The sequence below is a fragment of the Aulostomus chinensis genome, chromosome 20 (assembly GCF_037954235.1).
Source record: "Aulostomus chinensis isolate RoL2024-O1b breed Wild chromosome 20, RoL_Achi_v1.0, whole genome shotgun sequence".
Taxonomy (NCBI): Eukaryota; Metazoa; Chordata; class Actinopteri; order Syngnathiformes; family Aulostomidae; genus Aulostomus; species Aulostomus chinensis.
This window is the reverse complement of record NC_141339.1, coordinates 22052782-22080081: the sequence shown is the minus strand read 5'-3', so window position 1 is coordinate 22080081 and position 27300 is coordinate 22052782. Positions and strand designations below refer to the sequence as shown.

The 27300-nt window shown below is 45.4% G+C and overlaps 1 protein-coding gene across 14 annotated transcripts in view; it reads left to right on the top strand.

Moving 5' to 3' along the window:
- The window catches only part of scara5 (scavenger receptor class A, member 5 (putative)), a 187455-nt gene that overhangs the window by 152514 nt on the left and 7641 nt on the right, over positions 1-27300 (top strand). For all 14 annotated transcript variants that reach the window (XM_086189326.1, XM_086189325.1, XM_086189324.1 and 11 more), the window contains 4 exons: positions 3921-4001; positions 7432-7539; positions 12334-12396; positions 19742-19927. In XM_086189326.1, the coding sequence (XP_086045452.1) occupies positions 3921-4001; positions 7432-7539; positions 12334-12396; positions 19742-19927 (438 nt within the window). The remainder of the gene's footprint in view (positions 1-3920; positions 4002-7431; positions 7540-12333; positions 12397-19741; positions 19928-27300) is intronic.

The following is a 27300-nucleotide window of genomic DNA, read 5'->3' as shown; positions in this document are numbered from 1 at the left end:
AAGTACCTAAATGTTTTCTCTCGCAGTAATTATGCTTCTTCAAAACGTACTTGCTGTTTAAGAGTAGCAAACTCAATCTACCGACAAATATTGTGCTTCCACGGTCAGAAAAGTGTCAGTTTTTAAGCCAACAAGGAGTTTGATGGACATTTGAGCACGTCGATTGGGCGAAAGCGCCACGATTCGTGTGTTACAGATAAAACTCAGAGCGAGATTGTTCTGTCAGTTTAAGAGCAGTGTTTGGACTATAAATTGAAATGTGTTGGCACACAGGTTATGTAGATTATTTTACAAGGTATGAGCTCATTGCTACAAAGAGCATTAGTGTCTCCTTTGACTTTTTTGAACACACTCAACTCAAGTTGAGCGGCCAGACAACGGGATAAGTCGACATTTTTGAATCAAAGACAGTAAACATTAGGGTTTATTTAGACGAACATATCAAATGTTTTGGGAAATACACTTAATGTCCATCATTTTTAGAACCAGACAAGCAGATACATCTCACTTCTCTCATTGTGTGCATTAAAAACCTCCAGACCTCCACTGCACCGTTAGCTTAGCTCCAGTGAACGTTGGCAGTGTGACGAGGGATATTCAGTTCAAATGGATCAGGATCAGGGTATTGGCATGTCCAGAACTTATCCTCTTCTTTCTCTCTCACTCTCTATTTTAGAGAAAAGTGTATTTGATGACCTTTAAGACAACTTGCTGCTGCGCCCCACGAGCTAAGGTTCATAGCAGCTAAGCTCACGGTGCAGTGGGGATTGGGAGCTTTGTCATGCCCGTAGAGTGGAGCGAGGGGTATCTGTCTGCTCGTCAAGGTTGTATGCAAATGTGAGAAGCACAAACTTGTGTTCTGCAGTGATGTTCAGCGGCCTCCCTCTGAACAAACATCCCACCTTCTTCTTGAATACGTTGAGGACCGAACTCCCCCATTTTATTTGGCATTGAACAAAACAAGGTTTTTGCTATTTGAGTAAACATCCATGCAGCTGTTTTTTTTTTCCTGCAGAGAATAGTAATAAAGATCCGCTCAGCGTGATGGAGAGCCCAAACTCTTGCAAGTTTTGCCAGAAGACAACTTGACTCCCAGCGTGTCTTTTCAGTCCAAATCCTCGTATCTGTAAGACAGAAGTCACGGGGTGTTTATGCGGAGATGTTGATATGGACGGCTTTCAGTGGAAGTTTTGTTTTTAATTACAGTTGCTAAGCTGCAGGCCAAGTTTGTGCTGGGTGAGTTAAATGTTAAATATTGCTTTCAGCAGAGCTGAGAATTCGAAACATTACCACCTAGGGTGACAACACAGGCTGCATAACAAAGTACTAATTGAGCAGAGCAGAAACGGCTTCTGACCTCCGTAGGGATGCACCCTGATCTGAAGAAGTTTTGTGGAAAGAACAGGTCTCTCCTCATGGATGCCGTTCACATGAGCTATGACAGTGAAATTCAAGTTAGTTTGGTTAAATACTAATTGTACTTTAAAGTTGCGTTGACTACAGATGCAGACAATGAAACCCACCGCACCCTTCGACCTCCAACGACACAGGATTTTTTCAGGCACCACATCGAGCGTTGGTCACTGTGGTTTTTAGTAACGAAGGGCACCCAGGCTGTGCAGCAGTCTCCTTTCTAGCAACACGGGAGCTCCTGGTTCGCTTCAACATGTTGCCTCCAGCTCGGCTGTGCTTCCACACAGACACAATTGGTCGTGTTATTATGCTTTCACTTGCTGGCAAGACGAGTTCCACCGTGGCTCCTGACTTACTTTCTAGAGGCCAGCACCGGCACGCCGCTGGATGAAAGCGTGCGCCAGAAAGGGCAGTCTGCTGGAATCTGCCGCAGTAAAATCATCGATTTTCTCAAGGGAGTCTGGTCTAGAAGAATGACATGAAACATTTGCGTTTGACTCGTCACGGTGGAGTCTGCAGGAGAACTGAGACTCACTGATGACTGATGTGTCATGTTTTTGTGATTAAAACTTGACGTCATTTGGCACAGTATTCTAGTCTCAACACAGTATTTTCAGGTTGTTGTTTTTTTTACGTTGCGGTGGTGATTATTTTCCATGGATGTAAAGTATGAGTACTACAAAGCCTGATGAGGCTGTATGTATTGTATATATGTGTATTTATTTTTCTGCCACTGCTTTAACCAGACAGTTTCTGTGTGTAGGGTTAGACAAGCGAGTTTTAATTCTTAGTCGTGGCTGGGTTTCGATTAAATGTTGATTAAGTAAAGATTTTGTGATGACAGGAACTTCATTAAATGTGGCTGCCATGTTTGAATGAAAGGCTGCATGTTACAATATCGCTCTCAAAAGCAAAAGCTCTTCAAAGAAAGACCCTTTTCTTCTGAAGCCTGAGAAGCTCCACTCAGTGTTTCGTTAGGGTTCTACCCAGGACTCGTAGTCACGGCAGGTCTTGTCTTGTCTGCTCTAGTTTGGCACACTGCTGCCTGTAGGTGGCACGTTGGCACAGAAGTCTCCAAGGCTGCAAGGCGTACATATCTGGAGGCCACCTCATGTCCCACTGAGGAACCTTAGGAATTAGGGACCCCACTTCCGATGACTTTAGTTCTGTTAATGCGTCCATGCTGCAGTAAAGTGTGTTTTTGTGAAGCAGCTTGAGGCAGCAAGCGGTTGGATCTGTATCTCAAAGCTGGCGAGCCGCATCTCAGCATCAGAGACTTGAGTTGAACCCTGAAGTATTAAACTCCCTGGACAATAACAGACCAGCTGTGTTGTGGTCCTGCTGGTTCTCCTTCTGTCCTGTTCTAGCTGCCCTAGCGCACTCTTTCTTGGTCTCTTTCCCTCGCTGTTCTGTTTTCACTCCCTCTCACCAGACTAATCCAAGCACAACAAACTTTTGGACTGAGGCTTTCCACCAATGGCTGAGGTTTGGCCTTTGTCTTGACTAGCAATCTCTCTTAAGTATGTGTCAACTGTGATGAATCTAATGATTCCAAGAATGTCACGACATTAACAAAATCATTATCCGCAGGATAATAAGCTCCCCTGTTGCTCTCAGAGACAAACGTGGCTCCTGTGTGATCATCGACAGCGTTGCTTCCTTGCGTATTGGAACCAGGGTTCATCATCAGTGTGTTCTGCTGCAAAAGGGTCAACGCATCTTGATTCAACTGTTTGTCTGAACTGAATGGATGGAAAGATTCAGGAACATGACTTTTTGACTGCTTAAGAAGAACTAGAGTCCAGCCCGGTCTGACAAGCGAAGTCACATTGAGGTGCTTTGAACCTGAACTCTTTGTAATGGCTGACAGGCTGCAGCTCGACTGGCTGCCAGGTTGAGTCACATTTACAGCAAAGCGTTGCGCAACTTTAAACCAAACCACGACATAACCAGACCTTAACTGTGTTGGCGGAAACTCATTTCCCAGCAGTGATTGTGCCTCCTGATGCACAAACTGTGAAAAACAACCTCAGTCGTTTCAGGGAGCCTGACTAGCTTGACATGGTTGTGCTGGCATGTTGTTTTACCGGATCTTGTGCCACCATGTAATAGATTAAGAGGTTTCGGGGTTTTATCACGTATTTTGAGATCCACTGAAAAATGCCAAACGTCAGGGTTCTACAGACCAGTGGCTGACATCATGGTGGCTACGTCTGCTCGGTATTAGCAGCCTGTATGATCTGAAGGGATTATTAGTCATCAGTCGTAAGAATTACACGGCACCAGCAGTAAAACTGGAATTAATCTGCAATCACAAAAGCAACTACTTGTGTTGTTTCTCTCACAATCGACATTCTCAACAATTCAGGGACAAATTACAGGTCGTGAACGAGGTTATCAGATGCTGTGACTCACTCATCTCGCTGTGTCGTCTCTGTTTCCTACACAACATCACCGGTGCGTTGTGTCATCGTTGACTGTGGACATGTGTTTTCTTGTTTCGGCAGGGCCCCCAGGGCCTAAAGGAGAGAAAGGTGATAGCGGTCCACTGGGGCCTGCTGGGGCCCCTGGATTGACAGGCTTGAGAGGTAAGTACATCTCTTTAATCATTCGTTATGAAGATTAAAAACGGTAAGATTGAACTGGAAGTAAATTTGAAGTTTACAGTTTCTGCTGACAACCAAAAGCAGCATAATATCTCTGCATTGTCACATCCAGGAACATTGAATGGAAGGGAATCATCTGCATATGTTACAGTAAAAAAAGATCCAACTGTCAATTCTCTAATTGTGGGTCCATGGCAACCGCAGGACCTGCAATTCTGGATTCAAACGAAAGTAAAAAAATCCCCAAAAATGTGACGGTATTGCACCAGATCTCCCTGCAGGGACGACGTGTTACTGAAGGCCAAGGCAAAAACGTGGAGCTGCTATGGAAGAACTAAAGAGCGGCGGACTCAGCACCACCACATCATTTATCAGCAACCAATGTGTTTTCATTCCTTAAACGGCAACATGAAAATATTAAGTTAGTTTCAACCACTGACCTTATTTCAGGCAATTCACCAGAAACCCTGTTCAAAAACAACTTAGAGATGAGGGCACCGGACGTTCAGCAGTGCTAACTAACCTCAGGGCGTCGGGACTTGTTCCTGTGCCACTCTTTACAAGTTCTCCAGCACAGTTCTCTGCAAATGTTCCTGTGTTGCTATTACGTTTATTTTCTTTCTGTAAACCTTCATGTTTGGTTTAAGCTGCAGAGAGCAAAATGAAGCGAATGTTGACTTGCTTCATCCGAGGTTGGTATCTGAATCAAAAAGGAATTCTGTGCTTTTACCTTGTAGGAAGCCAAAATCTGGAAATTGAAACAACTTCTTATTTCATGCGTTGGAAGGAGAATGAAATAATGTATCAGTGTAAGAAATGCTTGATTTTCTGATGCATTCCCTCAGGTTTGTGGTTTTCCAAACCAGCGGGTAATAAAGTTTACCTGGCGCATGAACGACCAACATAAACACCACAGACGGAGCAACAAAACCTGATTCATGTAACAGGATTTAAACTTGCCGTGAAAGGTGAAAATCGAGTAGCATTTTATACAAAACACACTGTGGCTGGTGTTGAAAGTGGCTGCGTTAATTGTGCCGTCATCATAAAGAGTAATAGGTCATGTGAGTCTGTTTAAGAAAACTACACCCGACTTTGAATCCATATTCAGGCAGGGTGTGGACGGGAGCAGTGGGACAGCTCGTTTATCTTTGTGTCACAGATAAACCCTATCCAAGCAGAATCGGTACCTCAGAACCATAAAATTGCCATTTTTCATACGCACAACACAAACAACAGCAATATGAATCCAGATGTTTGGAGACCCCCTCCAGCGAGGTACCTCTGGAATCATCAACTCTCACGTGCTCCTTTCCTGTCTTCGACCTTCCCGCGTTCCCGGGACTCTCATCACCACATTTCTGAAAAGCCTCATCTCTCCTCTCGAAGGGAAGGTCCCCCATCCCCCAACCGCTGTGGTTCCAGGAACAAGTTAACTTAGTTAAAAACATTGCCCTCAAGGAACCCCACTCCCTCCCTTTCTCAGAAAAAAAAAACCCTCTCTTTGGGTTGTTCGAATGTTTTCAGTATGTCTGTGCAGATTTGGCACAAGTTCCACTGGGAGAAGAATTTGCTGTTGAAAGTCTCTGTCAGCGAACGCAAACACGACATCTCGGGAACACGTCGATGGAATTCCTTCAAGTTTTTGCACAAACGTCCACCGGGACTCAAGGATGAAGTGAAAAGAATTTGAAGGTCAAAGGTCACCTCACGTGACGGTAACGTGATGTCTGGGGGTACCTTGACGGGTTTTCCTCAAATATGGTCCAAAAGTGTACTCGGAAGACTGAGAGGTTTTGGTGGTCAAAGGTCGAGGTTACTGTGACTGCACGAACACTTTCTCGATTTAACACGCAATCAATTGTGAAAAACTTCGCAAAATAGCGAGGAAGCGATGACATTGTGCAGCCAAGACAGAAGTTGCCATTTTAGTTTGGCACGTGTGTGAGTGACTCAAAACCAGCCTAAACTGCCAGGAAACACAGAGTAGACCCCCCCCCCCTGCCCGAACGTCATCGTCAGCTAGGATTTACTCGCTGTACACATCGTTCCCGGTGAATTTAGTCTTCTAAAGTCTCATTCTAACATCATCAATCATCTGGCCTTTCTAGCCAGATTTTGCGGTTAATTTTTGGCTGACATTTGCGCTTTGCGATTCAGCTCTCGCACTTTCGTTGCTCCAGTTTCCTGCCCCGCGAATGAATCTATCATCAAGTCCACACTCGCAAAGTCCTTGTGGACTTTCCTCTTTTCAGCAGAGAAACAGAAAACCACAGACGCCTAATATGTCTGTGTTGATGGTTCTAATTTGTTCCATCTCATTATTCGTATGTTGCAGTTATTAATTGGTTCTGCTGAGCAGTCACAGTCGTGTCATCAGAGCGTCACGGAGTAGTCGGAGCATCAGAGTAGGTTTGGCGTGCTTCAGTGATGCAATCAGTAACTCACTCCCAGCGGACATTTGAGTGTGTGTACTGTAAACAGAAGCTCTCATTGTGCACCGCGAGTATGAGTGGATTTGATTCAGGAGACAAAAATGAACAACGGATGACATCACCACCTACATCTTTGTTAGCTTGTGTAAATGATGACCGGATGGTGACGGGACACAGGAAACGCTGGATGACTTGGAGAAGAGTAGCGCAGGAATCTGTCATTGAAGTCCACTAAATTTTAAATGTTAAATGCTTGAAATGCAGTTTTGGATGAATGCACGCTCAAGATAGTTTCAGACTTTGTTCCAAGACATAAATCACGCTAGTAAACCCAACACTCGTCTTATGAAGGTGGCGGCTAACAGACGGGTCAAGGGGAAAACTGACGTTATCGAGGACATTGACCGTCACATCAAACTAGACAGGGGAAGCGTGAAGCTTCTTCGTGGTGACCTTGAGGTTATACATCCGTGGTGTAGTTGATTTATAGCTTTCCATAATATAGCATAGCATAGCATAGCATAGCATTAGCTTTTAGCTTTTTTCTCTCCCAGAAATCAAAGTTGTTTTCATTTATGGAGATTATTTTGTGAACCAAAACATGTGAAGTCTCATAAACTCATGTTCAACAGAGTTTTTCTTCAGTCATCAGAAATCTAACACACACACACACACACACACACACACACACACACACACACACACACACACACTAAAACAAAACCTGTTGGTGTTTGGTTGACAGTATCTGCAGTGCAATGCTAACGTCTGAGTCATCACTGCTGAACTTTAGTGGAAATTGTGGTATCGTTACTCTGGTTAAGTATAATTGTGTGAAATGCTTTTGTTTTGGAGCAGAAAAGGGGTTCCGCTAACAGAAGCTGCAACAGTTGAAGCTGATATGGAGTCTGACAGTAAGCCAGACTGGTTTCCAGTCGTTGATGGAAGTCAAGCCAGTATGTGTTTGTGTGTTTAAGGGTTTATGGGAGAAAAAGGCATCCTGGGTCCTCGTGGTATGAAAGGGTCCAAGGGACTTGATGGTAATCAGGGAGAAAAAGGAGACGTGGGACCTACCGGGCCGAAAGGTGAGTCTGCTACACGTCCGCATCATTCAACCGGCTGGTTTTAGTCTGATGCTGCAAGGCGGTCGGTGTTAGTAGACAAAACCGTGAATAGTCACAATCATCACATCAGACCATAATATTATAATCACAATGCCCAGAATGTCGTAGGAAGTTCTGCCCTCATAATGAGTAAACTAATACTCCGTTAAGGGAAATGAGTGAAAATAACACTGTCACGGACGTTATGGAGCAAAACTCCGTCAGCAGAGGGAGAGTTTGGTAGCGTTTTCTGTCTCTGTCTGCCAGCAGCGTGGAAAAACTGTTTAACGGTTCATTTTCGTTTTAATATTGAATAATCATGATATCCTGCGGGAGTTCAGGCTCAACTTTTGCTGAACCCTCCCGAAAGTTAAAGCTTGCTGACACCAACGTGCAGCCACAGACTCCATTCAGGCTTTTCAAAACGCTCACTTCGATTTTTCAATACCGCGCTTAGCGTTTGCTGTATAAAATGTTTATTTTGGTCGATTTTTTTTTTTTTTTTACTATGAAAGTGAAGCATTTAACAGCATTTTATAGGTTTCATCAGAGTGTCATGTAACCACCTAGAATGTGGAACAGCGGTTTTTGGGAGACCAGAAAAGAAAAATCTTAACTGCTGTCGGTCGGACAGATTTATCTCCATAAGCACATAATGGGCATCTAAAAGTAGCCACAGGCCTCGTCGCTCACAGCATGTAAACACTGAGGTTCCATGTTTAAGATTTACACTGCAGCTGATAGCTAACCAGCCGTCAAGCTCACAGCCGGAGAAAGAGCAGACTTCTTAAACTTGTAATACTGGCCTTTATTTTTTGGAAATGTGCAGTATGTTCTCACGGGCTAAAAATACCAAAACGACAGCTTAAAGGTTTTATTCTCCAGGGAAAAAGACTTTCCTGGTCAGCGACGCGTTTCAGTGGCAGGTTCATCTGCCGTCGTTCGATGGTGCAGGAGGTTGTGTGTTTGATCCCCCAGCTTAGGTAACAGGTTTGTTTGGACTCAACTTAACAGCGTGGCTCACACCTGCTCTGTGTGTGTGTGTGTGTGTGTGTGTGTGTGTGTGTGTGTGTGTGTGTGTGTGTGTGTGTGTGTGTGTGTGTGTGTGTGTGTGTGTGTGTGTGTGGACAGCTGTTGCCGATCACGGCATAGTTTGTCTGAAATGTTCAGAATTGGACTCCTGTCGTCTCTGTTGGCCAGTAGCCCTCACAGGTTTGGACCAGACGGATCTGTAGACAGTACCTCTGTGCTCATGAGCCTGGCAGTCACGGTCCAGTATAGGACAGCAGACCTCTCCCTGATTTATGTTGACATACAGTGCAACTCAGAAAGTCTGTACATGTATTACTTTTTGCACGATATTTTAAAGGCTTGTGACTTAAATGAAAGGTTTTGTCTCCCAAAAAGATTAGGAGAGACTCGTCCCTGCGTTCATCTCCAGGGGACTGGATTACCGTAACGGTCTTTTAACTGGACTTCCCAAAACGAGTGTTAAACATCTGCAGCTCATCCAGAACGCTGCCGCTAGAATTGCAACCAGGACTAAGAGATCGGAACACATCACACAGGTTTTACAATCTCTACACTGGCTTCCAGTCAGTCGGAGAATAGATTTTAAAATCCCATTGATAGTCTACAAATCCCAGAATGGTCTAGGCCCAGAATAAATATGTGACATGTTCAGAGAATATAAACCTAGCAGGGCTCTTAGATCCACGGACTCGAGTCAGCTGGTCCAGACCAGAGTCCAGACTAAACATGGAGGAGCAGCATTTAGCTAATATGCTGCAAACAAGTGGAACAAACTGCCAGTGGGCATCAAACTGCCACCAAATGTCGACACTTTTAAATCCAGGCTAAAAACATTTCTTTTCTCACATGCCTTTACGTGAAATCTGCAGGGGTGTCCATGCAATTATCTGGACTGCTGTTCTTTTGATAGTTTTAGCTTAAATATTGCACTCTCTTTATATTATTCTCTTTTTAATTCTTTATTGTACTTTTTAGCGTTTTCTATGACGCTTTTAGTGTTTTACGTAAAGCTCTTTGGGATGTCTTGTACGTGAAATGTGCGATCCGCATGAACTTGCCTCGCCTGTAAGCGCGTGAAGGCGTTCCAAAGCAGCACTGATTGTGACTCGCCAGACGCTGGTTAGTTTGTGGGATGCACGCCTCACACCTGAATGTCATAGCTGACTTGAGCAGGAGGAAATGCTCCTGGTTATCAGTTAGCATGTTGCTGACTTAGTGAAACAGGTCTTTGGTGTTCTTGACATAAATAGAAGAGAACATATGAAACCGGGGGGCTGCACGGTGGTGCAGTGGTTAGCACTGTGGCATCACAGCAAGAAGGTTCTGGGTTTGAGTCCCGGTTCGGGCACAGGATCTTTCTGTGTGGAGTTTGCATGTTCTCCCAGTGTCTGCGTGGGTTCTCTCCGGGTACTCCGGCTTCCTCCCACAGTCCAAAAACATGCAATTGGGGACGAGGCTGATTGATTCTCTAAATTGACCGTAGGTGTGAATGTGAGTGTGAAAGGTTGTTCGTCTCTCTATGTTGGCCCTGCGATGGACTGGCGACCTGTCCAGGGTGAACCCCGCCTCTCGCCCGTTGACGCTGGGATAGGCTCCAGCCTTAATGTGTAGGAATAAGCGGAAGATGACGATGGATATGAAACCGGCGGAACAGCGTTCACCACCACGACCCAACAATCATGAAGAGTTTGACCTCAAAAACGCCGCCGGCCTCGTTGTTGTGCTGGCAAATTCAAGCGGAGCTCAGCAACCTGACACGAATGAGCATTCACCCAGAGAGACGACTGAAAATTAAGAGGACAGCAACAGCGCCTGGCTGGGGTTTTGCCCATCAACGCTCCGGTTTTAAGAAGCCGGTGAAGGAGGACGTTTTCTAGAGTTCAAGTCCTCAAAGCAGCAGATTTCCTACCACGGGAGGAATTCAGATTCCACCTCCTGAATGAGGGTGGCTGAGCAGGGAGAGCAGTAGGTGCCGAAAGAAGAGCCGCTTTGCTGGAATGACCATCCGGCATTCCTTTTTCAGTCAGACCTCATGGTTTGGAGAGGCGATCGCTATCATTTCTATGAAACAATTATCTGTTTATAGACACAGAAGGTAAATCTCCACTGCAGACACGTGTGACGAGCTCCGCTGCTACACAGGCTCGTTCTGCGGCACCAGCGGAACCACGTCTGTGGAGAGTCTGTGGGCAGCGTTTTCCTGCAACGAGAAAGACAAATAGACCAACCGTGACAAAACAGACACGCGGCGCGGGCCGACACGTGTCACATGTCTCGGTCAGTGCTGCTCAACCCGAGTAAAGTCAGGGAAGTTAGACTTGTGTTTGCTTTGTGTCCAATAAATCTTCACCTAAAACCTTAACCTTGCTGTTATCCTACCCCGAAAATGAACGCTCATCAACGCTATGGAGGCGAGGGCTCCTCTTTTAAAAACAAGTTGTTTCACTATAACTTACATGCCCTCAGGCAACAGTTGCAAGTATTTTTCAGGCCCCTGACGACAGCAGGGACTGAAGGCCACCCGCACGCGGCATACAAATTTACTTTGTGCAACTTCAAATCAGATGCATCTGTTGTGTGTTGTGGCTCAGCAGTAGCTCACCAGTGTGTTTGGGTTTTTCCCACAATGTTATTTAGTTGTTAAGGATGTGGTGAAAATGGAAGCGACACTGACAGATGAGGACGTCACAGGCAGGGTGTGGCATAGTGTTAGCTGCTCACACACACACACACACACACACACACAACGACTCACGGACACACACATGGACTAGGTGGGACTGAGTGCCACCTTCTCTGGCAGCTGCCCTGTGGTCTTGGATACAAAAAGCGAGTCAAATTAAAGGTGGGATAAATGCCGACTCGAAGCTGATCCTCTTATAGCTTCATGGCAAAAACAGACGTGTGGTTTCAGAGCTCAGGGCTGAGAATTAGCAACCAATGGCACTCGCTCTTGTTTTGGAGGGAATTTCTGTGAGCTTGGAACTGGAATACATTTCAAAAAATGAGAAATAAGCTGCTGATTGAGGGAGGCGTCGAGTGTAAAACCACAAATGAGAGGAATTTTACTTAAAGGGAAGCCGTTCTGAAATGCATGAACTTTCCCAGCATGCAGAAACTCCAATTCATTACTTTGGTCCTGGCACCTTTGTTGCAGGCCAAAAACAATCCCTGTTCAATGCTTCTCAAGTGCCTTCTGTCTCTTTTGTCTTATCCTCATTCACCCAGGCAAACCACAACTTCAGAGATAAATTAAGAACCCAAACAAGGTGATATCCTCTCATTTTCACGTTTTATAGCCATTTTACAAGGCAATTACAGGGCTGAGCACTTTTAGAGGATTCTGCTAAAAATATTACAAAGGCGTACGACGACGAGGAAATTGGTTTGGGGGTGGAGAAAAGGCGTTAAAGTTTGAACCTGTTTATGGCGGAGCTGCTCTTCTCTCTGCACACATGCACGTTTCTGACGCCGGCCTGGTTTATGTTCCGGTTACATTGAATCCAACTTTGGCTGTGGGATTTGAGATTAAACATAAAATAGGATATCAGTGTCGCCTAAATCTAAAATACTTAAGATTCCGTCTTCACACACTCACAAACAAAAGCATGTATTAGTTTTAGTGCAGACAATTAATACCGGATAAATAGTTTTCAGTGAGCTTGTGATGACTTTCTTCACTGTCTGTAGTGATAAACACTGAGCGATGCTCAGTGTCGTTGACGTGTTCTCTTCTTTCTTCAGGTAACAAAGGAGAGAGAGGGATGAAAGGGGAGAAGGGAGATCGAGGAGGAGGAGAGAGAGCAGGTGAGAGCTGACATTTGAATGAACACTGTGGAGCACAGAGAGGCTGCACACAACGAGTGTGACATCATCTCCTCAGTTGTTGACCTCCATTTTGAAACCTCAAGCTTTTCCCGTAGCCAGCGGTGACCGCGATTGGTTGACCACGTCCTTGATTCAGCAGGACTCTTGGACTAAAAGCAGCATCATGCAGCACAGCTCAAGTTAGCAGTTCTAACGCTGACACGAAGAAAGAGGGCGGCGCTTGTTTAATGGCCTGGTGACGCCATCCGTATTGTGCAAGGTCAAAAGGTGACAGTTGAGCTCTGCAACGACCAGGAACGTCACCATGAAGTTGTGCACTTCCAAGTGTTGTCAGTGCAGTTTTTGCAGAAGTAGACTCAGTCACAACAATGAAAAAACAAAATCTGAGCGTTTGTGAGGCAAGGAGGTGCTCGCAGCTCTCCAGTGGAATGTGATTCTCCTCTTTTTAAAGTCTAACAGAAATGTCAAATCAGCATGTTGATGTTGTGAGAGGGACGCTGTAGTTTCGACTTCCCTGTCACGTGATCAACAGTGACGTTCACTGTCCCCCAGATGGTGAAGCCACGGGGAAGCTCGTCCTCCTCCAGCAGAAGCTACAGCGAGGAGGCTGCACTTTTTTTTAAATGTCTAATTTTAATCTACATTGGCTTTTTGAGACAATTTTTAGCAGGCAGCAACCAAACAAAATGCTTGACTTGGGATGCTGTGTAGCAGAATGAAAACGAAATGACTCATGTGTAGCAATAATTAACACATGATGAGGTAATGTTTGTTCAAAAAGTACTTCAAATACTTTGTGTTTTTGTAGTAAATTGATGTCTGACTGCAAGGCCTCAGTAAAGGAATACCTCCCGGGCACCACTGCTGGAATAAATGAACATACATCAATGCTAGATCCAACACCAACAACAGGCAATACAGTAACAAAAATTTACGAGCTGACAACTTTACGGTTTCTGCCCCACCTGATGTCCTGGGCAAAAAAAGTTGCGAGAACTTTAAAGGATCAGTAAGTCTGCTTTTCCTTTCAGCTAAGAGTCACGCTTTCTGAACAACCACATGGCTTCATATACATCAAAAGAGCCGCAAGGCGTGTGCGTATGCGGCGGTGACACTGCGGCTGGATGAAACCGTGTGCAAAACCCAAAAAAGAAACATTAATACCGCTCCAAAACCACAAACATTTCTCTTCATTTCTGCTGCAAACGTTATTCTTCCTCTGTTACATCATTGTTCTCCACACGATGAGTGGTGGGGTTGTGTTGTGGTCCCCATCTGATGTTCTCTCTGCCTGTTACCCGACCGTCAAGAGATCCCTTCTTTCCTCACGTCGCTTACAAGGCACAGATGTCGGCCGTCAGATCGCGTCGTGCACTTTCCTGTCACAAACCTGGTGTTACAGTTTGATGCTTGGCTCAGATCACTTCAAAGCATACAGTGCATACCTGTAAGCTTACGGACAATAGAACAAGAAATACAGTGACCAGGGAAGTGTGCGTCCCTGCACACGTTGGGTATTAACACCAACTGCTGATGTCACGAGGTCGTGTGTGTCCCTGAGAGGGTTTGACTCCTTTAGCTCTGCCAACAACTCAACAGGACTTTAAAAGTCTCAGTACAAGAAGGATTTTTAAGTTTCCCTCTTAGGAGTTTAAGTGAGATGGACATTTTAATCCTCGTTTTCTTCCCACATATTTAAACGGATGTAAATACGCAAAAACTAAAAAGAAAAGTTGAGGATGAGAGGGACAGCGAGAACGTCAAAACAGCCGACGCGAGATAGACACTCGACCAGAGTCCAACCGGAACCCGAACAAAATCCCAACTGTTAGCAGGACCAGAGTCTGACTGGAGCCTAACCAAATCCCAACCGTTAGCAGGACCAGAGTCTGACCGAAGCCTAACCAAATCCCAACCGTTAGCAGGACCAGAGTCTGACCGAAGCCTAACCAAATCCCAACCGTTAGCAGGACTAGAGTCTGACCGAAGCCTAACCAAATCCCAACCGTTAGCAGGACCAGAGTCTGACCGAAGCCTAACCAAATCCCAACCGTTAGCAGGACCAGAGTCTGACCGAAGCCTAACCAAATCCCAACCGTTAGCAGGACCAGAGTCTGACTAGAACCTAACCAAATCCCAACCGTTAGCAGGACCAGATTCTGACTGGAGCCTAACCAAATCCCAACCATAGCAGGACCAGAGTCTGACTAGAACCTAACCAAATACCAACCCTTAGCAGGACCAGAGTCCGACCAGAGCCCAACCAAATCCCAAACCATAGCAGGACCAGAGTCTGACCAGAGCCCAACTGGATCACAAAAATGTAGAATAATGAATTTTTGGTTTGGGTTGAGACTTGGACTCGTCGGCTCTGCCGTGGCATGTTGCTTTTTTTTTTTTTTTAAATTTTTAGTTTGTAATAAAATATTGAAAATGTATAGAAATTGTGAGCAACCTCTACCTGTTGGGCTACGACCTGTTCGGTGCCTGAGTTCTTCAAGTACATGACGGCACCTAGTTTACATTTCAGGAGGGAAATGTTCCAATCGACCTCACTAAATATGGAGGCCGTCAGACAAAAGTTGCCATTGGGGAAGTTTTTACTGAAAGTCATGTAGGGAACTTTAGGTGATATCAAAGTAAATGTGATGAATTCACACAATGTTCAACATTTATCAGCGTAAACTCTCAGCTGTTAATGTCATCGATGGACGTAAACGTAGAAACACACACACTGGCAGAGACGTTTCAGTGGTGGGAGTGCAGCGTATCTCGCGTTTGGGCTATGACATAAACCCAAAACCCAACTATAAATCAAGTGTGAGGCTCAAATTTTATACGCATAGCTGCTGATGACATCAGGAATGTGTGTGAGTGTGTTGCCTAGCAGCGCAGACTCGTGTGTTTGGAGCACAAAAGCTGTGCTCTCTCCGCTGTAACATGAGTGTGTTTGTGGCTGCAGCAGCTGTGGGGATGATGTTCTCTCCACATCTGTGTTGTTGATTGTGTGACAGCGAAGCAAAGTTGGCTTGTTGTTAACCGCGTCAGCCTCAAGACGGGGTCAGGCAGAAAAAAACAGAATGCCTGACGGTTCCGGGTCGGTGTCAGACGCAACAATGGATCCAGGTCCGGTCCCCTTTCTTGAGACACCTGTGCAATGTGGGAATGTTACCTAGAAATCATTCAGGGTAGCGGCGATATGTTGACGTTGTTTGGTTCTGTGGAAACCAGCAGGGCTGTGTTGATGGGGTCTTTTTTGTGAGGGTACCTACTCTGTAAAACTGGCTTTAGGGGTGGAGCTTCTGAAGGAGAACTAAAGAGACGGGAGGTTTTTTTGTTGCTGTTTTTTTTTTTTTTTTCCCTCTCTCTTACTTTTTGTCAACCTCAAGACTCTTTCACCAGGAAACCCCCTTCCACAATCTAAAAACAAAAAGAACTGGAACTGTTTCAAAATATGCTCATACGCTCGCCAAAGAGAAATCAAATTTGGAGCAAACAAATTACCCTTAACAGGAGGAATAGGCAGTGAAATAAAACCTCGAACAGACCAGAGGAGCAAACCCCATGAATGACAATAACATCTGAGTTTCAAGGGGAGCTGAATGAACAGACGGAGCTCGTTAGCTGTTGTCCCCGAGCCATTCAGTCCGGTCCGGTCCAGAACCTTCCTGCCTGTCAGATAAACATTAGTAATCAGCGATCACTCCGTGTTCTGGCCTTCTTCACGTATCGACCGTCCGATGCTGCAGCTCCTCTGGCCTCCGAGGCTTGAACCACTTGGACAAACACCAACGCCTGGAGCTCACTCATCGAGTTTGGTTCAAAACATCTTTATATTTCAGCACTTTTGGAGAACAGGCTCAGGGGATGCTATGAAATACCACGTTGGTCCAAACGTCTTGTTCAGGGTGAATCATGGTGTTGGCTGACATGACAGCTGGAAGCATGATTGTTGATTAGAGACCAGGATCCTTGACTTTATGTGTAATTATTTATTTTGATTGCTTGTGAAGTTTTTTTCTCTCTCAGTGTAAACAAGCTGAAAAAAAGTAATTTACCGCATAAATGAAGTATCCAACTAATAAGAAACACTTTTATTTTCACCCCAGGAATAACAAAACCCTCATTTATGGGCTCGACATGTTGTTTTGTAATATTTAAATGTGCAAATCATGAAATCACAATTGCAGGTTTTCACTTTTAACACTAAAATAGAATTGACGGCCTTTTAAATGAGAACAAGTTGATTTACTGACAAGCAAATAGGATTGGGGGGGGGGGGCTCGACCTTCGTGACCTTATTCATGCCTGAGTTTATTTAGTTAAGACTTTTTCCTGTTTATTAATTTATGATATTAATTTATGCTATGCTTTATGAAGAAGCCTCATGCTGTGTCAGCAATAAGTTAGCTTGTTAGTCAGTTAGTTAGTTAGTTAGTTCTCTGTGGCCTTTGAAGTAGCGTCCCGTGGCTAGTAAGCTACTTACTTAGCCAGTTGTTTGGTGACTCAGCTGATTCTCTCCAGGTTTTGAAGTGAGTTTGACACTTGGAATACAGGGAACGTTGATCCCAGAAACCTGCTTCAGCAAAAGTAAAGAAGGGCTACACAGGAGAGAGCGAGGTCTCCCTGAGCGCCCAGAGGAGCCCAGGCTGCTCTGGGTGTGAGCCACGACTGGAGCTGTCCTTTGTTCAGTTACCTCCAGCTCGTCTAGCGTGCACAAGGACTGATCATTGGTGTAAAATCACAAGGGATGCAGTTGCACCACTAGATGTCACTAGTTCTTACACACTGCTCCTTTAGAGCATGAACGCTTTAACAATGTGGCCATGCTAGCAGCTTCATCCCCCGTCTGCATCGATCCCTTCAGCGTGATGGCGTCATGCACCTGCTTGATCTCTGCTGAATCTATCAAGCATGCTTCCAGCAGGAACCCCATGTTTGAGCGTGGTTCAGATACGCAGCAGGGTCTGCAGCTCCTCCTGGCAGATGTGTGAATATCGCTGAGGTTTGCTTGCATGGTTCTGATTATCCGAGCTTTTCCTCCTCATCCGTCTCCCCAGAGACTCTCATTTTCACGGTGGGGAGCCTCAGGCGCTTCAGAGGAGGAGTGAAAGGCTGAGAGAGATGGATAGAAAGATTTAATAAAGAAGGGATCTATGTTTCAGGGATATTCAAACAGGCACTGTAAGATTAGATCAGCATGAGACTGATGAAGGTCACATGTATGTCGTGTTGAAGTCTTACTCCAGAACTGAAACCCCTTCAACATATTCATGTCCAAGAAGTGAATCTGGTGTAAGAACAGAGGTCATTGCCATTATAATCTTATTGTCCCAGTAGGATATTTTTCCTCTTGTCTCCAGCCCTTGTGCTAAGCTAAGCTAAGCCACTTGTGGTGCTTCCATAGCGACCATACAGGCAGGAGATAACGATTCTTTAATCTGTGCTCAGATGTGAAGCCAGCAGTTTGTGGTTTGATGTAAACAAACAGTTTGAATGTCGTTTCTCTGTTCAGGTGAAAGTGTCTCCATCTCTCCTCCTGCCCTGAGAAGATCCTATTTCTCCTTTTTCAGGAATATGATCTGCAGAGCAGATACGATAGTGTAAGGTTATGGAAGATATTAAATTATGATGGACTAGTGAGTGCAAAGTACTTGACAGCGTAATGAGAGTCTAAAGAGTCCACAGTTCAAATTTATGATGGTCTGATGAGACTAATATCCTGTCCAGATAATGTGTCTGGCTTAACTCACCGTCACTTTGTCAGCAGAGTCTCAGTCAGCACGCATGTCCCAACACAGACGAGCAGAGGGAAGCTGTGTGTGTGTGTGTGTGTGTGTGTGTGTGTGTGTGTGTGTGTGTGTGTTTACATCTCTTTCTCATTTCCTCTCTGCCCTCTGAAAGGTGATAAATTACATCGGTTGTGAGTTTCAGCCGCTGGTCTGCTTCAGGAGAACCGTGGACTCCTGCGAGCAGCTTCTCCTGATTGTTATTGAACTGAAGCTGCATTTTTTTTTTTTAATACAGGACTGTCACCATGGACACCAAACCAACAGAGGCAATACATCATTTTTGCATCTCCTCCTGAATACAAGTACTAGAAAATAAATCTTGACTTTACATCAGATTTAATGGCAGCCAGTGACTCAGAGAAACTCGTTGCATGTATGGATCAAATATCACAAGCAAGAGCAGAAGTTTTTTTTAAATGATTGTTTCATAAATACTCAAAATAGAGCTTCAGCAATTAATCCGTTTTTAAATTAGTGGTCGTGAAGATAATCAATCAGCAACTATTCAGATTCATCTTTCAGTCAAATTTTATCCAGAAAGCCTGAAATTGCAAACCAGACGAGCAGAAGGTGTCCTTCCACTCTCGATCCAGGTGAGGATCTCCTTTCCCAAAGAGAACCTCCTTCAAGGGGGGAATAACGGCAGAAACCTCAGAGAGGGACGCACAGGAGGGCTCCTAGGTGGTTTGGAACGTGGAACACTCATGCAGTCCTATTGCCTTGACCTTTTTTTCCCTTACCTGTTCTCATTGTTGCTTTGTTGGAATTTTATTTATATTTCAGAAAATTACAAATAAATACCAGGATGATTTTTTTTTTTTTTTTTTTTGAGAAGCTGCTGGAGAGCTGGATCATGGCCTCAGGGAAGAAACTGGCATTTTTCTGTAATGTCTCAGGAAGTGCTGGTGTGCACGGGGGCTCTCACGGGAGCACCTCTGGCCTTATTCTTGATTGTGTTCAGACTTCCAGTCAGGTGACCGGGTGAACACTCACACGTGGAAGGTGAGGTTCCAGATGAAGAAGTCATGAATATCACAATCAGGTCTGTTAGATTATTACCAGACTGATGATGGTCAGTAATCACTGAAAAATTACTTTTGGACCGAACTTCAAACCCAGATTTTTGTATTCATCTATTTGTTCCAGTGGGTTCACAGAGGAGACGGAACAGAAAAGGTTCCCTCGTTCTGAGTAATTTATTTATATGTTCCTTTTTGAATCAAAGACTCTTTCTGTGGTTTATGGGAGATTTCTGTTCTGCGAAATATTCCAGTTTGTTTTCATACTGGTTTGATTTGCTGGGCTTCATTAAAGTCATAAACACTCACAATGAAAATAATGTGCGCCGTGTGACTTCAGAGCCGTGCCAGGCGAAGATGGATGCAAGGGTCATGTTTTCTTTCAGTCGTGCCATGTTGGCGTGAATAAGAAAGGATCATGTTCTCAGGATGCTTTCGGTGCAGAAATGTCATGAACCTGTTGGTATCTGAACATGTGTGTGTGTGTGTGTGTGTGTGTGCGCGCGCATGCAGCGGAGAGCCTGGTGCGGCTGGTGAACGGGTCAGGTCTTCACGAGGGTCGTGTGGAGGTTTTCCACGAACGCCGCTGGGGGACAGTGTGTGACGATGTGTGGGATAAAAAGGATGGAGACGTGGTGTGTAGGATGCTGGGATACCAAGGAGCCGCTGAGGTCCACAAGACCGGACGCTTCGGACAAGGTAGGAAACTCTCAACTTGCACTCATGGGGGCGCCGTTTTCACCTCTGGAGGGGCCAGAAATAAAGATCCAAACGTAAAGACCGTGATTAGCAGGAGAGATGAACTACTTTTGTGCTCAAACTCTGTAAGCTCACTCTTTAGAGGTGATAAAATGCGGCTCTGGTATTTCGTGAGCATCAACTGCTGCAGGGACCAGTATGGAGGTTTTATAGGGAAAGTCCAGTGAGCCAGACTCGGTCTCAGAGGTCATATCCATCGCTCGCTCTGTCTCTACATTTTATGTCATTCACCAGTTCGACTTACATCATTCAGAGTCTCTTCCAAGCAGTTGTTACCAATAAGTCTGGAAAGTTTGGTGTGTGTGTGTGTGTGTGTGTGGGTGTGTGTGGGGTGTGTGTGGGGGGACTAACATCATAGCTGGATTCAATTTAAAGCAATCTGGATTTCAGATATATATTTGAGGATGAGTCATTCACCTTTTCTGATTTGTTTCAGTTTGAATGTTTCCAATTCATAAAGTCTTGCGGGGGCTTCATTGATCATTGTCAGGCTCAGGTACGAGAGGAAAGAAGTCGCGAACGCTTGTCAACGAGGCTGGAAACACGTCACCAATCCGTCCCAGGAGAGGTCAGCGTGTGTCTGATCAGAACTCCTGGATGTAAACGTTCCTCTGCAGTGTTCTGTCGTGGTTCCAGGAGGCTTTGTTTTTACAACCAACAGTCAGCACCGGAATCATCGCTGCGCCACACATAACTAAAATCTCTATACCAGCGGCCATTCTTTTTATTGTAGTATTCACTGGGCAACTCGATTTACCAGCAAATGTCAAAACCACACCGTCCCTGCTGGAACTAACGGCCTCAGGTAGCCTGCCGCGACAACCCAACCGGCTCAAATCCGCAGTCCGAGCGTCGGGCAATGGTTCTCTGGCCAATGGACAGATACATCTGCTGGAACATCTGAGACGGGGGAGCTCCCCGGCCTCTTCCTGGAGACATCCACCTACTGCCAGGCCCACTGGACGGCAGCCTCAGTGCCAGCTCTGATTGGACCATTCACCAAAGTCGTGCTCCAGTAAAATAACAAAGAACGAGGTGAAACGTTTGTGTCGAAAATGTCAAAAATCTTCACAAAAGTGGAGATGGAAAGGAGGTCATGACTGCTCAAATGCTCACTGTTTCACCGTCAGCTTCCTCCGGTTCACTCAGTCACACTGGAGCCGTTTTTGCTCATAAATTTCAAAAGAGCAGCATCCAGGAGTGACCTTTGACCCTCAGCCACCAACCTGCTTCCAGTGCTGTCCTGTTACAAGTCCAGACTAAGTAAATGATGTGAAAAATCCCGTGTTGAGGTCCTCTAGAGTCAGTATGCCCTTCTACATTTGTCAAACCCTTTTGTTGTTGTTTTTTTTTTCCCCTTCGAAAATTACATCATCGCACATATGATGAATCCTGTCAGCAGAAGAAATTAGAGGCAGCCAAAAGCCTCCAATCGCGGCCCTCGCACAGCACCGGGTCGGCGTCTGCTCTTTAGATAACAAACCATAAAACAAAGTCTCCATGGATGTGCGTCCAAATGCGATCACATGTTTCTCAGTAACCTACAAACGGTTTTGTTTTGGCTCTTGTTTGTGGGAAGCGCTGCCTCATACTTTCCTGTGTTTCTGACTCCACCACAAGGACCATTTACTTGCTGTTGTGGAGTTTTCAGCTCTATCACACAAACTTTCCTACATTCACATTTCCACTTTGTGGTCGAGACTGTTTTGCCAATGGCTGTTTCCAAGGCGATGAGCGAACTTTCAGCCGTAACCGTTGGTATCGATTGGTTATGTCATCAAATCCTCTGGTGTTGAAGTGCTGTTTCTTAACCTGTTGTTGGCCCACGTGCGGCACCGTTTGATTGACAACCAGCCTTGTGATCAAAGAGGTCCCTGCTTCCTTCACAGCTGTTTGATCAAAGCCAGATTCTAGAAGACACTTCCGTCCGGCGCCGTTTCTGCTTCAGAGACGATGAAAAGGTCCCTCTCGTGATGGCTGACGGCGGACATCAGCTTGTCTGTAAATTTGATGTTCTACACGTTGTCGTCGTTGACGGGCTGCCTCACTGTCAGCAAGCCTGTCGCTGTCTTTGCTGCCCTGCTGAACAGCAAAACACCGCCGACTGACATCCATGCAGATTGTTGTGATGGAAACTTGACACAATTATAAAACACGCCAACTCAAATCTGTCAGTGTATGGAGCTTTTGCAAAAAAACCATGAGGTTGTTGGTGTATTTCTTTATTTTTAGGTTGTGTGGTGCCGATGAGCTGGCTGCAGGGCGGCGTCCTCCGTCGGCGGGTAAATACGAGTGAGCACTTGGCGCTAAGTTAGAGAACGTAATCAGATCCAGAGATGGCGCCGGATCGATGACCACATCTAATCGATTATCCCTCAACCCAGGTTTTACCGCCCTACTTCATTTAATCCAGATCCATCCACGTGATGATCCTGCGAGCAAGCGAACGAACGCCGGTGATCACACGACCTGCTTCACTGAGGCACTAAAACCTTTTATATAAAAAGATACCACTGCCTCTCATTGGGCCTCATTCATGTTCTACAGACTTCAACCCCAATTAAGTCTTGAAGACACAAAGTCAAGCCTGATGCTTTTCAGGGTAGCGCCTGTACTCAAGGGGTTGAATTATGCACCTTCTCCAATTTGATATTTTAATTTCGATGGCGTATTTTCCGAAATTAGCATGTATTTATATTCGTAAAGCTTCTGGTTACAGTTCTACCAGCCACCGCTGCAGCCTGTTTTGTCTCTCTGTCCGAAACAGGCTGTCTGGGCTGCTTTCCCCTTGTGATGCGTTAAGGGGCATTTAAAGAACAACTCATTGAATCACAAGACTACACAGAGAGCTAGCACACATGAACTAATATGTATGTATACACAAGCACTGAAAAGGTAGCTTCTTAAAGTGTGACCCCTTGGAAGTCTTAGCCAGCCTGGATGATTGACATTTACCAGACATAAACAATCGATGTCAGAACAACTGCCATCAGGCTTTGCTTCCTGTCTGTAAATTTAGGGATTAAAAGAAATTCTTAATTCGTAGCATCGACTACAAACGTGCCCTTTGTCTCACATTGGTTCCATTTATTTATTTTACGACGTCCACCAAGGAGATCTTGTGATCACCTGCATGTCTGGTGATTAGCAAGACATCTCAAAAACCCAAACTGGCAGATGTGGATGAATTTTAGTGGAACGAGGAAGGCAAGGACCAAGTTGTCAGCCTTTGGAGGTGGCGTGGATCAAACCGTGGAAGGGGCCTCCTTGGTCTCTGAGCTGTCGGTGCCACGTTCCTTTGGTCCCGCGGCTTCCGTCCTCCCTCTTTGTCGAACACGGTTTCCACAGTCCTGAAATTTCCTTTTCCTTACTCGTTCGTATTAACACGACTTTATTCTCACGTGACTGCAAATAAAACAACAGCTTGTCATTGAGGAGATGCAGACAAACGGAGGGATCTCTTACAGATACTGCTGAGGGATATTTAATAAAATCCAGGACTCCTCTGCCACTCTCTGGAATTGAGTGACTTTCTTCCCTAAATTATGACTTACCCATAAATACATCAGTGATTCAGCACTTACGTGCAAAAAAAAAAAAAAAAACTGTCATAAATTTGTTGCGACAGACCCCAGCCTGCCAAAGGGGCTGTAAAAACCAGTATCCTGAGACCCAGAGTAAACGCTTTAAAGGTCCATGTCCATTAAAGTAAACCTTGTGAAGGCAGAGCAGCTGGAGCTCATGTACAACAACACTGGACCTGGCTACTGCTGCAGCCTCGTGCGCGTCAGCCAGCGAGCGCACACCTCATTTCCACTCGGTGCTCGCCTGCGCGGAGACTCATGACCTCCATGTTTGACTGTGTTCAAGATGTCAAGTCTGCTGCCAGTTCCTCTTTATTACAGTGTGTTGTGAACCAGGCCCCGAATCTTTTTTTGTTGTTGTTTTTGATCAGTCAGAACCATCCACTGTTACTTGTCCTGAGGTTCCCTTCATTCCTCCACTGTTGAAATTTGTCAGCCGCCATGCCACTTCCTGAAGGCGTCCAGGAGCAGCTGCTGAGTGTTTGTTAGGTTGGATTCTTCGGAGCTATGAAGGCAGAATGTTCCTGGCCCGGCCCAGTTGACCAGTTGGTCTGCTGCGTTTTATTTGTCTGGGTTTTACTGGAGAGTTTTTGTACCAAAGATTATCTTAACAAAAAAAATTGTAATTGCTTGCTGCTTTTTATTGACTTTTGTAGTCCAAAAACAGAAACGGAGAACACTGGCAGAACTGGAAACGAACCAGTTCATCAGCACTAACAGGGAGCACTGGCCATCGTGTCATATGACCTTAACAACACCATCAGTTGCAGCATTATAACATCAGCACCCAGTTTTGACTCTAAATTTTCTTAATTTAATTAATAGTTTAGTAACAGGACACACAATGGAGTCTTCAATGACTCTTGCTGAGTTTTAAAATGGCCAAACTGCAGCAGGGATGATGTGTTTTTGTGGTCCATCCCAGACGTTAGCATTCCCACGAGCTCCATTTATCAAAGGCTCAGATTTCTGATAAGTTAGGAAAAAAATACACATAACTTTCATGGGTCTTACATGTTTCATTCAGCAAAATAATATCTTCAAAATGTCAACAACTCCTTTCTATCTTCAGAGGCGTAGCTACGTTCATTTGAAATGCAAAGCTAACGTGCTACTTCCCCTCACGATGACGTGGAACGACCACAGCGACCTCTGTGGTCTTGTTCAGCCACCCGTTAGCAACGGGTCATTGCGTTCACAGACGTTTTTTACAGCGCATGAAAAAAACACAAACATATCCTAAGCTACCTACAGAATTTATGTCATCTGATAAACCGAAAACCCACAAATCATCCCCATTGGCTTTGAGATGACGGAACGGACGCTGGCGAACTGAGCTCTATCGGGGCAGACATTTTTTACCTCAAACTCATCTGGATGTTGACGGCACCTTGAGTTTCTGAGACGCGGCCCCATGCGTTCGTTTTATCTTCCCACTTTATGAATTCGCCAGTGTTTGTTACATTTGGAACTTTGTTCGCTTCTCATGAGTGATTAACAGCTTTGATTTGGAGCCGAGCGGCAGAGACGACAGATTATCTCCTCATTTACAAGAGCCCAGATGTTGACGCCGAGGGGCCTTTCACATGAATCAGCCGCTCTGCCTGTGGAACCGTGTGGGCTACACAGTAATTAACTGCTTTTCAGTAACAGTTGCAACTGCGTGAGTGAACGTACATGAAAAGCTTGGCCACAGGTCCGGTACAGATGGCTCTCGTCTTTGTTCTTCATCCTGCAGGGGTGGTGGGGTCTCTTTTCTCATGAGGAAAAACACCGCCAGGAAAGAGGGGGGAAAAAGAGGTTTTGGTCAGTTTTGAGGTTGAGATTGCATCAGCGTTTGCAGTGCGGTTTTATCCAAGACTGTTACGGTGAAAGATGGGACCATGGGTGGAGGCTTCCTGTGAGACTGAGCAGGGAAACGTAGGTGTTCTGGCCTCAGGCGGGCGAGGGGGGGGGGGGGGCTACAAACCTGTAGTCCCAATGAGCGCAACCAAATGTTGCCAGAGTGCCGTGTCCTCTAAACCTCCAACAGCCCTTCATACCTGGGAGGTCTCCAGTCGTGATTTTAGTTTAACAAACAGGAACCAAAGTTAAGTGTCAAACAATCCTCCCAAAGCTCCTCTCACCAGCTGGAAGTGTGGGTTTTTATTACTGGATAAAATATGACCTGATCAACAATCCTAGGAGGAACAAACACACACACACACACACACACACACACACACACACACACACTCAGTCGTATGATGCGTCAGAGCAAGAGGTCACTTGCTCAATTTAACCTTTCAAAAAAATCCAGACCCCTTGGGACTTGAATTATGAAATTACACGTAAACACGTTAGTCCGGTTGACATCACACTGGGCCGATCTTTCCGGTTGTGGTTTGATTTACTCCAGCATGTTTACGCGCCTATTGGCCCCAAATTTGGCCCGAGCGGTTGATGCGTGTTCCACGGGTCCTAGACCAGCGCAGTCGGCGGGGGGGCGGGGGTTGTAGCTTTAATCGTTTGTCCTCATCCGCCCTCATCTTTAATCCACTCTCTTTCTCTCAAACTTTGTAGTGTTTTATCTTTTTGTGGGCTCCCTCGCCTCCTGGTATTGTTACCTAAGAATGTAAATAAACTGCAGTAATTGCAAGGTTTTGATTTGGACGTCTGACTCGTGAGACGTTTTAAAGACCCTTTGCAGGCAGACAGATGTGGAGTTGCTTCATGCGTCTTCGTCAAAAGCTTTTCACTGAAGCTAATTGGTGGCTTGTGTCGTCTCATGCAGGCGCTAAAGGCTTGAGGACCCGGGGCGTCGGGACGATTAGAGCAAAACCTTCGATGAGAACCAGCATTTAGCCTCCGGAGGCTCTCTTAATGGTTGAAGTTGTGGTATAAATTCTGACAAAAAGCAGAGGAAGAACTGAAGACAATTTTATTTATCAGCCTGAGAAACTATTAAATAAAACCCAATGACTCCAGATCGTCCGTGGAATGTAAGAAGATGCACGCAAGCTGGGCGCCTCGCTCATAGAGACGGAGGACAATCCCCCAGGATCCATGACTAAAAGAAAGTAGAACCGGTCCAAAGTCTTTGGGCAGCCCTTCAGGTGTCAGTGACCGACACGGTCCTAGCAGCACGTGCGCTGTAGGGCGGTCCAGCTGCAGCCACCGCAGGATGCTAAGTCTTGGGTTTGTTGCACTGCTGAGGCCAATTTTGTGCGAGCGCCGTCCCTGGTTAGGCGTGTCCTCAACAAATTGGAAGGATTTGTTAGCTGTAGTTCTGGCAGCCTTTCAAGCAAACCTACCTGGCATTCCCCAGACCTCCAGACCGCAGCGCGCGGGGGGGGGGTGGATCTGGTTTCTGAGTCTAATCAGCTCCATATGGATGCGAATCTTTTTTAATTTGGCAACAATGTAGAAAACAAATCATCTTTCCACAGTAAGAACTAATCATTGATGGATGCAGGACGTGTTTATGTTGAGTTTCTTTATAATTTCTGAAGTTTATGACCTGGAGCAGTGTGTGTGTGTGTGTGTGGGGGGGGCATTTACAGACCTTCGCCGATGATGAAACTCTCTCTGACTACAGTTACATCATTTTGACCGTGCACATGAGCAGCAGGGAAAGTGATACATGAGTGAGCCGTTAGAGAGAACGCTGAGCTCGAAGCGTCGCCGTCCAGATGTCAAGTTCCTTCTTTTCCTTTTTTCTCTCTCTTCCCTCTCGGTGAGTTTCGGCGC